At 40.0% G+C, this 16,240-nt stretch overlaps 1 protein-coding gene across 1 annotated transcript; it reads right to left on the bottom strand.

Moving 5' to 3' along the window:
- Nucleotides 1–19: 19 nt before the first annotated feature.
- Nucleotides 20–15,743, bottom strand: LOC117304708 (transmembrane protein 214-A-like). The gene is made up of 17 exons (XM_033789304.1): nt 15,605–15,743; nt 13,342–13,622; nt 12,584–12,668; nt 11,625–11,756; nt 10,340–10,425; nt 9,857–9,962; nt 8,979–9,060; nt 8,179–8,280; nt 7,694–7,733; nt 6,888–6,989; nt 5,848–5,988; nt 5,491–5,604; nt 4,080–4,197; nt 2,769–2,865; nt 1,701–1,869; nt 734–948; nt 20–243 (listed from the first exon to the last, which is right to left on the bottom strand). The coding sequence occupies exons 1-17, from the start codon at nt 15,735–15,737 to the stop codon at nt 234–236; spliced, it is 2,013 nt and encodes a 670-aa protein (XP_033645195.1). The 5' UTR covers nt 15,738–15,743; the 3' UTR covers nt 20–233.
- Between the last annotated feature and the right edge of the window lie 497 nt (nt 15,744–16,240).

Here is a 16,240-nt window from a genome sequence, read left to right on the forward strand (position 1 = left end):
ACCGAGGCTGGAAGAACAAACTAGTCTGGTTCCTAATTGCAAGACGACTATTAGCATGCATTATTGTTATTCGATACGAGAAACATGACCAAGATTGAGGCAGCATGATCAAGGTCTATATTTACGCAAGAAAATCATTTATATCTTGTACCGGGTGCTACGAACAATAACTTCATTAATTGTGACCTCAACTAATGGAATGTCTTCTTCTCATTCGATTGATCTGTCATTTACTACGATGTACTGTCAAGAAAAAAGAAAAGAAAGAAAAATAACAAATTTAAAACTTGTGCACTTCCACAAAGGTTAAAACATCTTGAAAGCCATTGGACCCTTTTGGTAAACAGTATTGTCCAAGGCCCACACTTCGTGTATCATAACTTATATATAAAATAACAAACCTGTGAAAGTTTAGGCTCAATCGGTCATCGGAGTCGGGAGAAAATAACTACTACTTGGGCAGAAGGTAGGAAATCAGCCAGGCCAGGACTACAACTTTCCCTTTACTGGATCGAAAGGACTTCACTACCGCGTAGTGAGTTCTTAATTGCAGACAAAACATGCAACTTTCTAATTGCAAACAAAGAGGAAATAGCCAATCATACTTTACTTTGGTACAGTACTTTTCAGTTTTCTATGGCACTGTTTTTGAAAAGAAAAGGAAACAGAGGAAATCAGCTGATCAGCTGAAAAGTTGCATGCCTGTAATTGGTCTTAACATTTGGGCACTTACTTAACCAGCTGTTGTAGCCATTTGTAGACTGCTCTGAGGTATGGCAGGGCAGCAGTCCAGATTAAGACGGAATAGTGAAGGATCCCATCCCATAGTTGCTCCAGGTATGGAGAGATGGTCGTCCAAAAGGCAATGAGGTGTGGTGAAACGAAGTCCCACGCTGCTACCAGGTAACTCCAGATTACATCCAGTATGATTGGAATTTGGGCTTTGATCTGTGAACATGAGGGAAGTAGTCGTTTATAAATCAATAATGGTTGTCCAAAAGGCAATGAGGTGTGGTGAAACGAAGTCCCACGCTGCTACAAGGTAACTCCAGATTACATCCAGTATGATTGGAATTTGGGCTTTGATCTGTGAACATGAGGGACGTAAGCGTTTATAAATCAATAATGGTTGTCCAAAAGGCAATGAGGTGTGGTGAAACGAAGTCCCACGCTGCTACAAGGTAACTCCAGATTACATCCAGTATGATATCCAGTATGATTGGGATTTGGGCTTTGATCTGTTTACACAAAATCAGTAGTAGTTGATTCGCAATTTTTTGCCCAGCACTCTGAGCAAAATACTTTGTGCCGACCAGCACAGATTTCAAAATAGTGTCCACTGTGCATTGATCTGAGACACAGCTAATGATAAGGAGTATCACATGCAGAGAGAAAGAACACATTCAAAAGGCCATTCAACTTATTGCATGGCCCCCATAACACAAACAGTTTAGAAACCTAGCCCCACTTCAGCAATAATGTGCCAATAATTAAACATGAAAATTTTGTTGATCAGCTTGCCCTTGTTGGACTTGGATTTTTTTAATTTATTGCCCACCACTAAACTTGGTCTAGCTTCAATCTTCATGTATATATATTAAGTTTAAAATAAAATACAAAAACAAAACAATCTATAAGTTAAAAAACCAAAAGAAAAAAAATGTTTGAATAAATCGTTCAAAAACTAATCCATTCATTACCCATTCAATAGCAATAGGGATATTTTGTCCGAGCCACACCCAAACGGGCGCGGTCACTTCTCCAAGGAAGATAAACAAAGTGTAAAGTTTCTCCTTCAGTAGAATGAGGTAGGGCCCACAGAACTCTGCTGCCTGTACATAGTAGATCGGTATATTGATAGATGCCCATCTGAATTGAAAACAAAACACAATCGTAAAGCACAGGGAGAGGTTGCTTGGAAAATATTCAAAAGCAAAATAATTTACTTTATTTTATACAGCAGGGCAATTATTTGTAACACTGCAGCAAGTTTGTGGCTCAAATTTTGAAATCCATTCACAGTACACATGTTAAAGGCAGTGGACACTATTTGTAATTACTCAAAATAATTATCATCATGAAACCTTTCTTGGTGACGAGTAACGGGGAGAGGTTGATGGTATAAAACATTGTGAGAAACGGCTCCCTCTGAAGTCCCATAGTTTTCGAGAAAGAAGTAATTTTCGACGAATTTGATTTCGAAACCTCAAGTTTAAAATTTGAGGTCTCGAAATCAAGCATCAGAAAGCATACAACTTCATGTGACAAGGGTGTTCTTTCTTTCATTATTATCTCGCAAATTCGACGATCGATTGAGCTCACATTTTCACAGGTTTGTTATTTTATGCATATGTTGAGATACACCAACTGTGAAGATTAGTCTTTGATAATTACCAACAGTGTCCACTGTCTTCAACAGTAAGTTCTGTGCAGTTGTGCTGCCATACAAAACCGATGCAGTTGAATGGCTTAGGTACTGGACACCTTTAGTAATTGTCAAAGACCAGTCTTTTCACTTGATGTATCTCAACATATATATAAAACACATGTAACAAACCAGCGAAAAATTTAGACTCAATGGGAGACTTTCTGGGACGATAGAGGGCAGCAGACTTACCGGGTAAATCCATTGTTCTCAGAATTATGCGCATGTTCAGAACTACGTAAACAATGGAAATTTACCCGGTATGTCTGCTGCCACCTAGCGTTGGAAAGTCTCCTATTGGTCGTCAAAGTTGCGAGAGAATAAATTAAATAGAAGTACTTACTCATAGGCAAGACCAAGGTAAAAGCTAATTTTAGTGTAGGCTTGCTTGCAAACTGCTGCGATTCCTGATCGCTCAAAAAACGTCTGAGTCAAGGAACCTGTACACACACATGGAGTAAAGAAAAGACATTCACTAAATAACTTCCCCTAGAAAGTGTATACTTTGTTCTAATTTACCAGCATAACTTGTGTTTCGAGCTGGTGAATTTCTTTTTTGAAAAACAGACTAAAGTACTGTAGGAAGAATACCATGCCTGTGTTTATAGAGTGAAGGCGTTAGGAGGTGGATCACACTGGGGGCCTGATGTGGATTTGGGTTTTCAGTCCTTAACTGACTGCGTTGGTTTTCCTTGGAATAATTATATGGGGCCAATTTCATAGAGCTGCTTAAGCAAAAAAATTGCTTAAGCATGAAAATAGCTTGCTTGTTTTACACATGTTACTGACAAAAATGTCATGCCACAAACATTGCTTGTGACTGGTATTTAGCTGTTGTTTACTTAGCATAACAATTGAGTGGAGTCTTAGCTGGTAATCTGATTTGACTAAACAAAGATTTTTTTGCTTAAGCACAATTTTGTGCTTAAGCAGCTCTATGAAATAGGGCCCCGGGATTTTCCTCCCACATCTAATAACTGAATTCTCTCCAACGGGTTCTTGGCTAGTACAGTGATTGAGTCATAGAGTTATATATAAGAACTAGAGGGCGCACTGGTGATGCTTCTTGCACAAACGCGACGGGACCACGAGAAAACACGCGCACCATTCTGCACGCGCGTTGAATATGAAGAATACGTTGGAGTTTGTGTTGATTGAACGCTGACGCGATGCTGTTTTGTCAACTTACAAAATGGCCACACAAACACACGCTAAGCAATGCCTGTTTGTTAAACTTAGAAAATGGCCGCCTGCGCGCATGTCGGGGCGCATACATAAGCCAGTGCGCCCTCTAGTTCTTATATATAACTCTATGGATTAAGTTCACTTTTCTGAGAGTCCTTGGCTTCACAACAAGAATAAATGACTATAAATATCAAAGGCAGTAAGGGTGATAATGGACCATTCCGGCTTTCCATTAAGCTTCGCCCACTGCACACGTGAGCAAGACACGTGTACGAGCACTCCCCATGACATTCTGCACGATTCTGCCGCGCGTGCCAAATTTACGCGCACGCATGACCGAGTTTGTCCGACCACAATCATTGCTGTGATTGGTCAAATGGGTGAACGCGCACAGTTTGATTGACAGGCCGGATCGGTCCATAGCTAGGGCTACTGTTGTAAATTAATGCAATGAAATGAGATTACTTACCATTGAAACCTTTATGACTATAAATATCGAAGGCAATAAGGGTGATGATAGCTAAGGCTACTGTTGTGAGTACACCCCTCCAGGGGAACTCAAAGCCACTCATTCGTTCCAGCAACTCCTGACAACAGGGAAATCAAATCAAACAAATCAATAATAATACCAGGGTTGGATTTCACAAAGAGTTGATACTAGTCTTTAATCTAACTAAGGGCTTGCCTAAAGTTTTTAATAATTCCTAGGACTAGTCCTACATCAGGACTCACTTTGTGAAATCGTCCCCAGGTTCTTATATAGCACTTGAACACACCCCTAGTGACGTATCAAAGCACCAAGTATTTTTTCCATGCTAAGGTATGTGGAGCTACGTTTTTGAAGTAGGTGACCTATTAAGCTTGGGCGATACCACGATTTTATCGAAAATCGCGATACTAATTTGGAATCGATTTCGATATCGGATTGATTTGGTTTTAATCGGAATATCGATATATCACGATGTATCGCGATATCGATTAAGTATCGCAATATCGCGATGTATTTCCTAGCTGAGACATCTTGCACCCAATAGGTTTGGAGTAAAACCAGAAGAATAGGTCATTAGAACACCTCTCTTATGCTAGGACTGTCTCTTCTACAACTTTCACTTAACGTTTTAAGACTGATGATGTCAAATTTCATTAATCGCGATTATATCGAATATCGCGATATATTGTCGGTGATATATCGTGAATAAAATAAAGCGATATCGCCCAAGCTTATGACCGAATAGGTCATAAGCTTTAAGCTTTAAAGACACTGGACACTATTGGTAATTGTCAAAGACAAGTCTTCTCACTTGGGGTAGCTCAACAAACGCATAAAATAACAAACCTGTGAAAACTTGAGCTCGATTGGTCGACGGAGTTGCGAGATAAATTTGAAAGAAAGCAAACACCCTTGTCACACGAAGTTGTGTGCTTTCAGTTGCTTGACTTCGAGACCTCAAATTTTAAACTTGAGGTCTTGAAATCAAATTCGTGGAAAGTTACTTCTTTCTCGAAAACTACGTCACATCAGAGGGAGCCGTTTCTCACAATGTTTTATACCATCAACCTCTCCCCATTACTCATTACCAAGTAAGGTTTTATGCTAATAAATATTTTGAGTAATTACCAATAGTGTCCACTGCCTTTAAAGCACAATGTAATGGTTTACAAGGTGCTGTGACCCAGTTTGCTGCCCATCGAACCAGGAGCACTGGGGCAAACCCCTTCCCTATTTTTTGATAAGTGCACTGTGTTCTTTTATGTGCATTAAACAACACAGGAGACCGCAGCGATAATGGTTTAAAGTCTTGCTTAAAGACACTTGTGTCACGTCTAAGACTCGAACCCACACACAGGATTGCATAATAATCTGTAATCTAAAACCATACCTTGCATGCTACTTTACACTGTTCATGCTCTGTTTTGCCGTTCCTTGTGCTCGCCATGTCCTCATTGGTCAGATGGAATGCACAGATGGTCTCTTTCAACAGTTGCCATGGTAACTACAAGGAGAAAACATAACAGACTCATTATTGGCAAAGTTATAAAACAAAATGACAAACAAACCAGTGTCTTTAAATTGAATTTTCAATTGATACACGTACATTTTATTCATAAAAATCAAGATAATAGGCAAGAGTAGATTTTAGGTTAAGGTTTTTTGAGGGGGTGTTATTGGCTAGTACAGTGATTCAGTTTTCTATTTTGAGAGTCCTTCGCTTCACATAAGACTATAAATATTGTACCTTTTTCTGTACTTTATCCCACGATGACAACATGTGATTCATAAGCACACTAGACTGTGATAGGTGACCATCGTACATCTGACGCCATTTACTGAAGCAGTGATGATCAGTACTCAAACACATCACCAAGGTAGTCAACAGCTGGAAACAAATAAAACACGAATTAAATGATGTAAATATAATGTTTGTTTGTTTATTAATTTCCACTCAAGTATTAAAGGATTTGGATACTTTTTCAAAATGTCCATAGATTTACATTAAACTTACAGGGTTTGATGATAATGATAGTGGAAAGCTTCCCTTCAAATCTTACTTACTAAAAGGTGCTGTAGTTTTTGAGAAATGAGTAAAACAATGTCATGAAAATACATTTGTAAATGATTCAAATAATTTTCGTCTCACTAGACGAAAATCAGTTTCATGACATTATTTTACTCATTTCCCCAAAACTACAGCACCTCATTACATAGTATTTTCAGGGAAGCTTTCTACTATCATTATCTTCAAACTGTGTAAGTTTAGTGTAAATCTGTGGACATTGTGTTTTTTGTCCTACAAAAGTTACATAGACCCTTTAAAGGGAAGGTACACATTTGGTAATTACTCAAAACAAATATTAACTTAAAAACTGACTTGGTAGCGAACATTGGAGAGCTGGATAATATATTCTCAGTGCTCTTATTAGAGCCAAACGAGAAGAGAAAAGACAATGAAGACGTTTCAGTTTAAGATGTGGGAAGAAAAACCTCAGAGAATTATTCCAGGGAAAACCCACGCAGACGGGTAGGGATTGGAAACCTAATTCACAGAGTGCCCCTGGTGGGATTTGAACCAGCAGCCGATTTCACGAAACGCTAGTATTAATCCTATCTCGAATTAGGACGAGTAACCCATCCTAACTTAGGATGGGTTCCGATACGGAAATTAAGTAGTCCTAAGTCCTAAGATTAATCATAAGTTAGGAAGAGTTTGGTGAAATCGACGGCAGGGTCCCAGAGGTTGAAGGCGAGGCAACCTGACCGCCTGTTTTATCAACTTACCTCTGTTTTCATTGGTTCCGGACAGTTTGTTGTGGCCCTCGCTAATAACGATGGAAAGAAATGGCGTAGGCTTGTCTCAGGGTGACACCCGAAGGCCATGCTCTAAAAATAAACACAGGATGAAAAGATAATTAATTGAAATTTTTTTCAAATGAAAATAAGAGTAAGTACAAACATAAATGTATTTGTGTATCCAAAAAATAATTTCCCCCCTAAAAGGTGGAGCCTCCACATAATTTGTCACAAACAAATTGCTGAAGCACGAAAATAGCTCGCTTATTTTGCACACGCTACTGGACAAAATTTCATGCCATATACATTGCTTGTGACTGGTATTTAGCTGTTGTTTACTTAGCATAACAATTGAGTGGAGTCTTGGCCGGTATTCTGATTTTACTAAGCAAGGATTCTTTTGCTTAAGCAAAATTTTGCACTTAAGCAGCTGTATAATAATAATAATAATAATTTGGGGGGCTAATCATCCTTACTCGCAGCTAACAGCTGAATTGCGAAGGTTGCGGCTACAATGTGTTCGAGAAGCAGGCATGCAAGGGCGCCTTTGGCTGCCAGCCACATCAACCCATTATGACCACGGAGCACAGCCAAGATCGAAAGTGTTTGATTTTTCCCGAGGGAGGAAAACCGGATGTTCTGGAAAACCCTCGTGGCACAGCAGAGGACCAACGCACAACTCAACTCACACCTTGGTGAGAGGCGAGCGCTTTACGCACACACAGACCATGCCACCCTATGAAATTGGGCCCAGAGCTTTAAGAAATTATATATACAAATATGAAATCAATTACCTTTAACTTAGAGTAGTGCCTCATGAGTTGCTTTTGAAGTCTGCAGAAAAAAATCAAAAGTGGAAAGTTAAAAACTGAACTGATCAATAATAACAATAATAACAAGTTTTATAGAGCGCACATATCCACAAAAGTGCTCATGGTGCTATTACAAAGAAACTTGAACAAAAATGAAAAAGAACAGATTAAACACAAAAGAACGGAAGAGTCGCCATGAGGTGTGTTTTAAGAGATGTTTTGAAAGAGTGAATAGAAGTAGATGTTTTGATGTGAAGAGGTAGTTGATTACAGAGATGTGGTGCTGCAACAGAAAAAGATCTGTCCACCCAAGTGCGATTAGACTTGGTTTCTTGAAGAAGATATCTAGCAGAGTGTAACATCTTGAGCATTTACAACCAATTAAGATTTACAAAACGCAACGGTTTTATTTTTTCTTCATTCGATGGAGAGTTTATAATTTGGAGATCTACACAAAAATTACTCACTGGGCTGACAACGAGATTCCAGGAGTGAAGACGAAGTCCAGGATGGGAAAGAACTGATTGGGTCCAAGGACTGCATGAGCCTTTTCTTTATCCAACTTCTGTCTGCATAGGTAGAGGAGAAAAATAATGAATACTATTTTAATAACAAATTCTTAAATAGCGCATTTCACAATAACCGTATCAATGCTCTTTACATTAGTGCCCTGGTCATAGGGCCAATAACATCCCTGTAATGTTTCTCAGCTCCCTTGGGAGTATACAACCCTGAACTGCCTGTAAACTGCTTGTGGCTTTTTCATACACAATATCAACCTCTACCCTAGAAGGTACCCATTTATACCCCTGGGTGAAGAGAAGCAATTATGGTAAAGTATCTTGCTCAAGGACACAAGTGTCACGACCGGGATTCAAACCCACATTCCGGTGAATCAGCACCAGAACTTGAATTCGATGCTCTTAACCACTCGGCCATGACACTCTATACTATTACTACTTAGGACACTACTTATTTTGTTTTTTTGAATCCCAGAACAAGAACAAAAAAAGAACGGTCATACTGAAGTACTAAATTGCACAAATTATTGCATGGGTGTCAGAATAAGGAAAGCATTCTCTGTAGGCTAACGCCTTTCAAAATGTGTAGATAAAATCGGACTGGGAAGTTGTTTTTGATTGCACTTTGATTGGTTCTGGGCTTTATAAATATTAACGCCTTTCAAAATGTGTAGATAAAATCGGACTGGGAAGTTGTTTTTGATTGCACTTTGATTGGTTCTGGGCTTTATAAATATTTTTCTTACTTGAGGATTCTGTCCAGGTTTGCCATTGCGTAGGAAGATACAGGTTTGACTCCAAGTAGAGGCAACATCAATCCACACCACACTGTAAGAAAAATACAAGAGATATTTCACGCAATACAAGAACCCCTACACCAACCCTACATGTGGCGTGTCGTGGCCGAGCAGATAAGAGCATCGACCTGAAGCTCTGGTGCTTATGATCAGCAGAGTGTGGGTTCGAGCCCCGTTTGTGACAATTGTGTCCTTAAGCAAGACACTTAACCACAGCTTCACTATTCGGATGGGACGTAAAGGCGCATGTCCCGCGTGTTGTGATTGCACATAAAAGAACCCAGTGCACTGATCGTTATTAAGAGAAGGGGTTCACCCATGTGTTCCTGGTTTGTTTGGCTGCATTTTGCGCCACAGCACTTTGTAAATTTCTCACATAGTAAAGACTTCAGGCCTCAAGAATTTTTTTAGGCATCTGAAAGCACACAATGTTGTGCAACACAGACATTTATTCTTTCACTATTCTCTTGCAACTTTGATGACCAATTGGGCACAAATTTTCACAGATTTGTTATTTTATGCATATGTTCGGATACACTTAGGGAAAATACTGGTAACGTGTCCTTAAGCAAGACACCATGATTGTTCGTAAAGTTGGGAGGTAGTGATATTCGGCTCTACCAGCCAGTCTTCTGATGGATGATATCCAAGCCAACATCTCTATGGACTATAAAGGGGGTAACCCTGTTTCAGTCCCAGGAGTAGGTGGCAACAGCCCCTGGAAAAAAATAGATTCTAGCCCACACCTTGAAGTGGCCTTCAGGTTTTGTGTGTCTGGTGACTTGCATAACAAACAACATTGCTTTGCAGTAACTTTGGCTACATACCTTTCAGTCCGACTACAGGGTTACTGTACCCTGCCTGAGCACACGACCAAAGTACGGACAAGCAGTGAGCTTTGTCATTCTGTTTCCGTTTCACCATGTTGAGGTACTACGGACAAAAAAAATAGGGGACAAAATTGTTTCAAAAATACGCCTTAATAATATTAATAATACACAGTTCTTATAAAGCATAATACATTAAAGTCTCTATGCGCTCGGGTGAGTAAACATGCAAGTTTTAAGTTTCTTAAATTGTTCCGGGATGGGGCGTTTTTGATATGGTTAGGTGTAGTGAAGTGGAAGGCACGTTGTCCATAAGATTCGGTGAGAACTGGATGTAGAGTGAGAACATCTTTGTTACTGGAGCGAAGAGTCCTTGACGGATGATATTTGCTGATTTATACTTGGAGTTAAACCGGGGACAATTCATGCGTACATGTTAGATCAAAACCGATTATTTGGGTTTAAAAGTAAAACAAAACTCACAAGTTCCATGGAGTCTGTGACAAAATCTGGATTTTTTGAAGCGATGAGCTGGATGAAGACACGGTAGCCGTTAACAGACGATGGATCTAAAAGTAAAACACAACAGACATTTAGGAATTATGAGGGGTAACAACTGACTTAAAAAACAACAAGTTCTTATAAAGCGCATTTTTACAATAACCATATGTGACCATCCACCACTAATGGGCTGTAAAGTTGCACTTGCACATTGCAGAGCCTATTAAATTGTTTGGGTTTTCAAGAAATCTTTGAGAAATCTGAATAAAAAAATATGTGGCTTTGAGAAATCGTAACTTTGTCAAGAAATATCTGATTTAAATGTGGATGGTATCATTTTGAAGCTGATTACACACTCTCTCAAAAAATGCATTAATCCCATAACAGTGAAAGTGTCAACTTTACAGCCCATTGGTGGTGGATGATCACATATCAAGTGCTCTGGTTATTGGGCCAATAACATTCTGTTTTATACTTGGAGTTAAACCGGGGACAATTCATGCGTACATGTTAGATCAAAACTGACTATTTGGGTTTAAAAGTTTTTACAATAACCATATCAAGTGCCCTGGTTATTGGGCCAATAACATTGTGTTAATCTTTCTCAGCTCCCTGTGGAGTATACAGCCCTGAGCTGCTGTGGCACTCAGAAGGCTGTTATCAATATCAAACTCTACCTATCAACCTCTACCATGTACAAATTTATACCCTTGGGTGGAACTCAAGGACCCATGTGTAATGATGAGATTTTTAAAGGCCTGGGCAACGGGTGAAATTCAACATGACTTTTTTTTTTAGAAGTCGGCTGCGCAGTTAAAGGAACACGTTGCCTTGGAACGGTCGAGTTGGTCTTTAAAAGGTGTTTTCAACCGTTTGTTATAAAATACATATGATTATCCACACAGTATCTCTCGAAATTGCGTGGATTTCCTTTTACCTCGTCGACTAACACTGTCGGCCATTTATGGGAGTCAAATTTGTGACTCCCATAAATGGCCGACCGTGTTAGTTCGCAAAGTAAAAGGAAAACCACGCAATTTTGCGACATATTTGTGTTGATACTTTTAAAACATCTTTCTAACCATATGCATTTTATAACAAACGGGTTACAAATGCTTTTCAAAGACCAACTCGACCGATCCAAGGCAACGTGTTCCTTTAAGACGAGGGGTTGAAAAGTGGTAGTCGCAACTGGACATCGCAATTAACAGTCGCAAGTTGCAGTAGTCACCCAGGTCTGGTGTAAAACACTAAATACTATCTATACCTTTGCCAGCTTCATTAGCCAGTTCCCTGATGCAGTAATCAAAGAAAGCCTTCAGCATATCTTTATTGTAGCTCTTTAAGGTAGCATTGAGACAATCCGACAGGTGTTTGCTCATCTTTCCCAGTGGATAATCTATCAAGGGACAAAGCGACAAATTATTTTATCAAGCAATGTACCAGGCCTGGGCACCAAGGCATTTTCTTCTTGGTGTGAGGAAATTGTAAAGTTCTTCTGGAGTATTTCAAGGGCACCAAGGCAATGACCAGAGGGCATGGAGGCAATCACCTTCTTTGCCTCCATGAAGTATCAGGCATGCAATGCTCCATGACAAAACATTAATATTGAACATATTTTGTGCACACTGCTTGCTTATAGAGTGTCCATCAGGCCTGGCCTAACACCGCGGCCATGGAGGCCATAGGCTCTGTAGCCCCTGACGGTGCCCTTTCAAAAGTTTCCCATAAACTTTAAGATTTTCCAATGGAAGTGCCGTAAGAAAAATTAAAATGGTTTTGCCCTCTCAAAGATGAAATTCCAGGCCAGGAACATGCTTTGTGCACACCGAAAACTTATAGATTCAACATAATTTGTTCACAATGAAAGCTTAAGTAGCAAATGGTGATATTTGAGTAGCAGCTGATACATTTGTTTGTAGCAATTGTCTCTGCTGTACAAGAGATATCATTTACTGTCAGTGTCAAGACCACATTAATGACCCATCTGAACTCCCTGGGAAGTACATGTATAGAGCCTGCACAACAAATGTGCGCTACTTAGCTAAATCAATTACAAGAACCATCTCTGCCCTCACAGATACCTATTCACCCCTGGGTGGAGAGAAGCGATTATAGATCAGCGTCAAGGTAACGACCAAGGCAGTAAAGGCCTCCATCAAAATCTTATCTTTATAGATTGCACTGGACACTCAAAGAGAACAGAAGTTTAGAAATAAAACTTACTCGGTGCTTGATCACTAAAAACCAGATCAGATTCCTTCGATAGTAACTTTCTATTCATGAAACTTACGATGTCACCGAGCCACAACTACAAAAAGGGGAAAACAGTAAGTTTGAATCAGTTGCGATAATAATCTGGTAATTTTTTTTTCTGACACAGTAAAGTCATTGTCAAATTTGATATTTTAACCAGATTGCTTAACGGATCACATCTTCATGTACTATGCTGTAAAGCGCACTGAAAGTCCTGTGGTCCTGAAATGCACTAAAGAAGAAGGCTCTATTTTTTTTAATGCAAGTCGCCAGGCACAAGTCCTGAAGGCCACTTCAAGGTGTGGGCTACAATTTATTTTTGCCAGGGGTCGTTGCCACCTACTCCTGGGGCTGAAACAGGGTTACCCCCTTTACAGTCCATACGAATGTAGGCTTGGGTATCATCAATCAGAAGCTTGGCTGGTAGAGCAGAAAGCACTACCTCCCCAACTTTATGAAACGATCATAGTTACGTATCTTGCTTAAGGACAAAAGTGTCAAGACCAGGTTTCGAACCCACACTCTGCTTGAATCCGGTGCCCTTAACCGCTTGGCCATGACACGCCACAAAACATTTACATAACCAGGGTGTCTTCCCAGGAATTTTCAAAACTCTGGGGCATTCCGAGCTGGCCCTGAACTGAATTGAAACCAGCTCTTTGAAAGAAATCTCCCCACCCTCTTCTGTCTCTCTTACAAAGACCGGACCCTCTACATAAGCCACCTACCGAGGGAGCATCTGGACACCTGTTCTGGACATCACTGAGCTCCGCCTTAACCTCTTTAGGGTCAAGCGCCTTCAATGCCTCCACCAAGCTCTCAAATCCCTTCTCATTCTTCTTAGCTGTCTCCTTCTTCTTCTTCTGTTGCCCGCTGACCTTCTTAGGGGCGTCTCCACCTGCCTTCTTCTTTGGAGGGCTGTCCGTTGGTGATGAATTTGATGGCTGTGCATTATTATGCTTGCCGCTACTAAAGGCATCGAAGACGGTCTCCGATTCCTTTACAGGGCCTTAGGGGAAAGATGGTCAACAAGAAATTAATAGTCAGTAATGAAGGAGAAAATTGTTAACAAAGCAATTCTTCCTATAAGAAAAATCCTAAAGTACACCAAAAGTCACAAGCTGTCCATTTTGAAAATTGGACCAGTTTAATAAGTAGGAAATTGTCTCCCTTTTTATAAGCTTTTCTGAGACAATCAAGCCACCATTTTACCTGGCATTATCCCCTGCATACCTCAGGTGAGTCTTAAGTATTAAATTGCCTTTGATGGATTTTGGAGCAGTTGTTTTGTCACTGTTTTTTAAATATTTATTTTTAATTGTTTACAGCTGTGGTACCTACAATGGATAACTTTCCGTATGGCGCCACCACTTTTTCACTCATTTTTACAAAAAGGGATATATCAATCAGGTAAATTAGATACTATATTCTTTTATTGCGAATGAAAAAGTGGTGGCGCCATATGGAAATTTTTCCCCTACAATTAAACGGTCCTACTAAAAGCCGACAACTCGCCGACAACGCCGACAACAAGTCCAGAGCGCCGACAACTCGCCGCCAACAAGTTTTAATTACCTCAAAAATGGCCAATAAACCATAGATGTATTAGAACTATATGTGTTCTGTAATATAAACATAAATTTAATGGAAAAACTTCACAAAAAGTGTGAATTTTTAACCAGAAAAAAACTTCACTTGCACGAAAAGCGGTCGGACACCATCTTGGCTTAAAAACCGTGTTTGGACCAGACCATTATGATACGGGTAGATTTAGCACTTGTCAACAACAGAGGGCGGGCTTCATGTGAAGACCTTCACTGAGACCTTATCGCAAATACCAATGCGCAAGCGCAGACTGTTGAATGAGGTGCATTGTGGGATATATATGGATCGAATTTGGATACCAGCTAGACCACAATGCACCTAATTCCAAGCTTTACGCGCGCGCCCCGGTATTTGCGAAAAGGTCTACAGTGCATGACGCCGCCCTCTATTGCTAAGTCTGACTCACCCGCATCATAATGGACTGGTCCGAACACGATTTTAAGCCAAGATGGCGTCCGACTGTTTTCCGTGAACGTTCAGTTTTTTTTCTGGTTAAAAATTCACACTTTTCGTGAAGTTTTTCCATTAAATTTATGTTTATATTACAGAACACATATAGTTCTAATACATCTATGGTATATTGGCAATTTTCGAGGTAATTAAAACTTGTTGGCGGCGAGTTGTCGGCGCTCTGGACTTGTTGTCGGCGTTGTCGGCGAGTTGTCGGCTTTTAGTAGGACCCCAATTAAACACACAAGCGCTCTTCTCTGTCGAATCGTTAAAAAGCATAGATGGGAACATTAACTCTGACTTTTGAAACTCGATGAGTGAACGATTGTTAAAGAATGATCAATAATGGATAAATGATGAAATGAAGTTTTGTGTCTTCACTCTTCTTGGTTTTATTGTCCTCTACTTCATTCGATATCAAGTTCAAAATAGCTGGCATGTACGTAAAACAAACAAACGGCAAAATAAGTCATAAGACATAAAAATAAAGGCTTATCCATATTTAACTATTTTAAATGATACAAAACATACATATGGACAAATCAGAAACTTTCCGTATATATCCTGCCACAACTTTTTTTACTCAATTTACAACAAACACTGAAAGTTTATTGAAAGTTATGAAACAGGAATACATATCTCACTTGACTGACTGCTCGACAGATTGAGTACTGTAAATTATATACTATTGATAGAAAACGTGTTGGTTGGGGATACGGACAATTTCCCGAAAAACCATAAAGATGACACCGCCAAAAGGATCATTATCAGAACATATGAGTGAGTATAAATTAACACGCCAACAATGACCGGCACCGGTAATTAAACGGGCCACTCAACACAAACATATGGCTGGAAAAATTCGGTGCCGTCAGCAGTTTGAAAGAAAGTTGAAATATCTCCTAAACGGTCCTGAATTAATTCACGCAAACTTACTCGCTATATCCACAGTTTGAGCTACATTTGCGAAGTTTTTTCTTGCCGCTTTTTTGTCAGAGGAAGTCGCTTTCTTCTTCTTTGAGACTGTCTCCCATTTATTGTTCACGTTGTCAGTGTCCATGGACGCCATGTTGAATTGAAGTCAGAGCTAAGACGTGACGGAAATGAAACTGGTACCCAGCGACAAAGATTAGCTGTGCAATGAGATAGAGTGTCGGTCGGTTACCGAGTCGTGGACAAAAAGTACTCAACACTAGACTAGCCAAAAGAGTCAACCGCCGACCAATTGGGCATCACAATTTTGTTCAGCAACCTATCTGCAGCTGCTACTGCTGTTACCTAATGCCCCACAAACAAAGTTTGTTTTTCTTTTCTGAAACTTGCACATGTCCAAATGAAGTACACATATTGTTCCTACTGATGTGCATTATAAAGTGAAAGGGAAGAACACACCGAGGGGAAGGGGGGGAGACACGCCCGGAATGGGCGGGCCATAATGGGCGGTGCCATGCCCTACTTACTTCACCACCGTACAATACGCTAACAATTGCCAATGCAGATATGAGTAAATCGAACCCGAGAAGAACCCGAGAATGACGAGAATTGTCGTCTATAGTTACTGAATTACAGTTG

The sequence above is a fragment of the Asterias rubens genome, chromosome 21 (assembly GCF_902459465.1).
Source record: "Asterias rubens chromosome 21, eAstRub1.3, whole genome shotgun sequence".
NCBI classification, from domain to species: domain Eukaryota; kingdom Metazoa; phylum Echinodermata; class Asteroidea; order Forcipulatida; family Asteriidae; genus Asterias; species Asterias rubens.

Bases quoted from the DNA above. Each gene is read 5' to 3' on its own strand.
- LOC117304708 (XM_033789304.1), bottom strand. From the start codon at position 15,737: ATGGCGTCCATGGACACTGACAACGTGAACAATAAATGGGAGACAGTC. The intron at 12,669-13,341 runs GTAGGTGGCTTA...CCCTTTTTGTAG, and splicing joins GGTGTCCAGATGCTCCCTCG to TTGTGGCTCGGTGACATCGT. The intron at 9,061-9,856 runs GTATGTAGCCAA...TTTTTCTTACAG, and splicing joins CCCTGTAGTCGGACTGAAAG to TGTGGTGTGGATTGATGTTG.